The sequence below is a fragment of the Nansenia antarctica genome (assembly GCF_963989245.1).
Source record: "Nansenia antarctica genome assembly, chromosome: 2".
NCBI classification, from domain to species: Eukaryota; Metazoa; Chordata; class Actinopteri; order Argentiniformes; family Microstomatidae; genus Nansenia; species Nansenia antarctica.
Window position 1 is genome coordinate 61,234,700 of NC_137675.1, and position 4,935 is coordinate 61,239,634.

Below are 4,935 nucleotides of genomic sequence, written 5' to 3' on the forward strand. Positions count from 1 at the left end.
AACCCACACATACACACACACACACACACACACACCTTTCCCCTAACCATTCACACACATACACCCTCCCCCCCTCTTTCACTAGTCCTTGGGGCACTGCTTCCATCCCCATCTCATCTCTCACTACCTGCTCTCCTCCGTATCCCATCCCTCATTCCTATCCTCCCCCATCACACCCTCATCTCTGCCTTCTATCCTCCGCTTCCACCCTCCCTCTTTTTTACTCACCCATCGGAGGACCACTTGTATCCAGGGACACCGGGCTCGGCTGACTGGGAGTAGACGTCCACACTGTCAGCCACCATGAAGGCAGAGTAGAAGCCCACACCAAACTGACCAATGATAGAGCTGCTGGCCTCCGCCTGGCTCTGCAGTTCATCCAGGAACGCCTTCGGGAAAGGAGGGACGGTGACGGGAGGGACAGACAGAAACGGTCGCAAGAATATATTAGGAGCAAATAAGAAAGATGCTGGTCTGGTGATAGAGAGAGAGCAAACAGATAGAGATGGGGCAGGTCATAGAGACATGGAGATGTCCCAGAGACATGGAGACCCCTAACCATCTCCCCTAACCCTGCCACCCCCCTCCCCATTTGTTAACTCTGTGTTCTATGTGCTCATATTATCTGTTGTTTGTTGTTTCTGTGTTTTCTGTTTTTCCCATATTGTCAGCGTCTTTGAGCCTCGTAAAAGCGCTATATAAATATAATTAATAATAATTATTATTATTAGATGTGTTAAGCCATCGGTTACCTTGGAGCCGGAGCGGGCGATAGTCCCCAGGTTGGCCACCAGCTCCTCTTGGTTCATCCCGACACCTGTGTCCTACAGTGGGAATGAGGGGGATGGGTGAACTTGTGAATATTCTACTGCTTTGCAATGAAAGAACAGTAGAAACGAAGGATACAATATACAGTATATATATATTTTTTTAAACACACTTAGGGCCGGTTTCAGAGACTAGGTTTAAGCCTAATCCTAGACTAAAAAAAGATCTTCAATGGAGATTTTTACGTTGAAAGTGTGATTTAGTCCAGGACTAAGCTTAAATCTTCTCTGTGAAACTGGCCCTTATCTTCAGAGCTATTGCCAGAGATAATAACTAATATGTATTAGTCTACATAACTAATAATAATAATAATAGTAATAATAATAATAATAATAACAATAACTAATAATGATCTTTTCAGTTTGTAAAGCGTCTTTGAGTGTCTAGAAAAGCGCTATATACGTCTGATGTATTATTATTATTATTATTATTATTATTATTATTATTATTATTATTATAACTGCAGTATTATATTTACCCACCAGGTGGCAGACTCAGGGCTATATATATATGTTACAGTACATGTGGGAATACGGTACATGTGGGAAAACTAGGGTTATGGTTAGGTGCTACGTCGACTTGGTACATGTTGGCATGTCTAACCCTAACCCTAATCCTAACTCTAACCCTAACCGTAGCACCTAACCCTAGTTTTCCCACATGTACCGTATTTCCACATGTACCGCAACATATATATATATATATATATATATATATAATAAAGAGAGTTACTACACAGTGATTCAGCATGGCACTGCAAAAGCTCGAAGCGCATTAGAGGTTGATTCATAAATAAATAAAATAAACATTCCAAAGACCATACGTCTCTGAACACACCATTCTCCTGTTCCATAACTTTGTTCTACCTGGATGGTGAAGGTGCCCTTGGCAGAGTCGGTCTGCAGGTGGATCTCCATAGGCGCAGTGTCGCCCCCTCCTGTGATCAGCTTGTGTCTCAGCTTCTCCAGGGCGTCGCTGCCATTGGAGATCAGCTCACGGATGAACACCTAAGCAATGGGGTGGGAGAAGGTTAAAAACACAGAGCCTCCCTACTTGGAGAAGAGAGGTATGTCTCTTGTCAATGGTCCTAGGCAGTAGGGGTGTAACAGTACACAGACATTTTGGTTCGGTACGTACCATGGTTTATAGTCATGGTTCGGTACATTTTCGGTACAGCAGGGTAGAAATTGGGTCAGTGGGTCTTCCTTTCTTAATTAAGAAAGCAGGGGCTTGGATAATCATGGACAACTGTAGTTTGTGCTTGTTTATAAAGGGCTGGTATGATTTTCTGGCTGAAATGCGGATGAGAGGGAACTACGTAACAAGGCTTGATTACTTTCAACATAATGTTTAAAACCTGTGTTCTCGACAACAGAGTATAGTCCACTGTTATAAAAACACCTATGGTGTTTGTTATTGCTTTGGGCCGGTCTGAATTGTTAGCGAGAGGCTGGGAGCTTCACTGTTTCTTTCTTGTATCTGTGTGATGTTCACATTCGGGTGACGCCGTCTCAAATGAGCAAGCAACTTCGACGTACAGCCAGCCGCATACCCGATTGCAGTTAAACAATGCCGGCATATAGCTTTAGTCCGATCCACCTGTCTTTGTCCATCATCATTGTAGGTAACTGAGAATCCGTAATTTTCCCAAACAGGAGACTTAAGGGATGCTGGGGGAACTTCAAGCTCTAGTTGAAACTAAAAGCTAAATTACTGACAATCTCTCTGTGGCGTGTGTGCGCACACGTACTGTCTGAGATTACTTCAACACACAAAAAACTTCTGCAGTCGTAAAAGAACGCTGTGTTTCTTCTGTACACAAGTGAACTGAACCGAAGGACCTGTACCGTTACACCCCTACTAGGCAGTGGGGTATTCTCACTGGTCTGTCAGTTAGCTTGCTGACGTGGATGCACTCCGCTCGTCGACGGTGGAGAAATACTGTATCAAGCCGCGTTCACAAATAGAAAAATAAATATTCTCCTTCACACTCACCTCCTTCTCTGAGTACAGAGACCTGGCAACAATGTCCAGCAGCTTTTTGGTCTCAGCCTGGAACTCATGCTTGGAGAAGGAGCCTGGACAGGCCAGAAAGGAAATGCTTATTACATTACATTACATTACTTATTTATAACATTGGCATGGCCATTAGACTACAACCAGAGGTGTATGGTTGATGTCTTGTTCACCTTCAACATTCTCTGTGTCGCTGATGATGGTGTGCAGGGGCTCTTCCTCTGGGACCTTCTCTGCCTCCTGTGTGCTGTAGCAGGAGTACTGGGTCAGACCAAGCCCAGGATGGTGAGAGTTCCATCTAGTACATCTCTGCTGTTGTCTCACCTGGGCATCTAAAAACAAGGAAGAGTGTGAGGACATGCAACGCAGTTACATGTCGTGCTGATGAAATCTTGTGACATCGCGTCAAGGGTGTTGTCACTGTCAGCGGTAACTTAGTGCTTCTTTTCCACGCTGTTCGGCTTGTGTGTCAGAGCAGAACTACTGAAGACAGACATCCTAACGATAGGACTGTCAACACTTGGTCCTGTGTCACACACACTTAAGGCAGCTGTCATTCAATCACCACTGGCCTGTAGTAGCAGATCGGTCCGTCGTTTCAGCTATTATCACCAGTTGACAAAAGAGGCAAACAAGACTTCAAGCGAAATCCAATAAACAACCATTACAACCATGTGTGAGTTCAAGGATCCCAGTAAGTTGGTTCTCTTGTAGCAGGCTGGTAGCTCTAGTGATCAGGCTAGTCCACTGACAGCGGCTTACCTCCAGTGAAAGTGCTGGTGACAATCCTACTACCTCCTCCTCGTCGTCCAGAAGACCAGAATCTGGAGTTCGCCTTTTGAGATGAACCCAATGCAAATGTCAACAACTTGAGGCACCGAGACATGTTCAAGCAGTGAGAGGTCGTTTGACCTACTTCAACACACGCTAAACAAACGTGCGACGGCCTGGGCAAGTAGGACCTGTTTGAGACGCGCTCAAATGACGTAACCTGAGTACCCATAGCGTTGCCTGTATAGAAATGCAAATATGAATGAATTGATTGATTGATTGAAAACTTTATTAGAAGATTTGCAGAAGTAGGTACATGAAAGTACATATTACATACAAGGTCAACTAACAGGATAAAAACCCAAGAAAGCCACTGGCTTATTTCAATTGGGGTCCTTGATTCTCAATTCATCGTTACATGTAAGACAGACAAAAAACTAATCAGCACATAAATACCGTACTTCACTTTTATTTGAGTTGGTTGCGAATGGGAAGCGTCATGCCAAACCTAACATCCATTTTCATTTGGACAGCCACAATTTACAAACAGTTCTTAAGTGTTTATGTTTTAACTAGTGATGGCGAGATGAAGCTTCATGTGTTGCTTTATTTGCTCTACTGCGCCATCAAGTGGACAATAAATGTATAGCAGGCAGAGTGATAATGACACCGTGGCTTTGGTGTGTGAAGCTTTGAATTGAATAAATGTGCTTGTGTTACTAGGAACAACAAAATTGTATTCATTTATTCATTTTTATTTAAAAATAACAATTTCTCCACAGTGCTGGGCTTCAGGCGGTTTCTTTTTTTTTAAGACGATTTCACCTGCTTTTGAAAATATCCTTTCACAGGGCACAGATGAAGCTGGGGTACATAGAAAATTAACGGCAAGTTTATACAAATTAGGATACACATTTTTGTGATCTTCCCAATACTGTAGGGGGTTCTGCATCCTTTCGATGTTTGGTTCAGCCAGGTAGGTATGGACCTCCACTGTTGCGTCTGCAGTTCCATTTTGGGTCCTCGTCTGCAGGACTGTGGTGTCTAAACGACGCCACAGTTTGTTACCTAAGACAGACAAACAGGCTGTCAGTGTCAGTGAATATATACAATAAGACAATTAGAATGTATCCAGTATACATTACCTTGAGTCACAGGCTGCGAAGCTTCTGATATGGGGGGTTGTGATGACGAGGAGGAGGAGGAGGAGGAGGAGGCGGCGCTGTTTCGTATAACAGTAGCACATTCAGAAGTGAGCCTCCTTTCGGCCTCTGCTGCTTTATTGGGGCTAAAGAATCCTATCTTTTTAAATCGTGGAGT

At 43.7% G+C, this 4,935-nt stretch overlaps 1 protein-coding gene across 1 annotated transcript in view; it reads right to left on the minus strand.

The window, feature by feature from the left end:
• Positions 1-3,751, minus strand: part of trap1 (TNF receptor-associated protein 1) — an 11,571-nt gene extending 7,820 nt beyond the window's left edge. Inside the window, exons 1-6 of the mRNA XM_080524397.1 lie at positions 3,607-3,751; positions 3,018-3,176; positions 2,824-2,906; positions 1,695-1,835; positions 753-824; positions 229-389 (exon numbers count right to left, since the gene is read on the minus strand). Of these exons, the coding sequence (XP_080380523.1) occupies positions 229-389; positions 753-824; positions 1,695-1,835; positions 2,824-2,906; positions 3,018-3,176; positions 3,607-3,730 (740 nt within the window). The 5' untranslated portion in view covers positions 3,731-3,751. The remainder of the gene's footprint in view (positions 1-228; positions 390-752; positions 825-1,694; positions 1,836-2,823; positions 2,907-3,017; positions 3,177-3,606) is intronic.
• Positions 3,752-4,935: the final 1,184 nt, after the last annotated feature.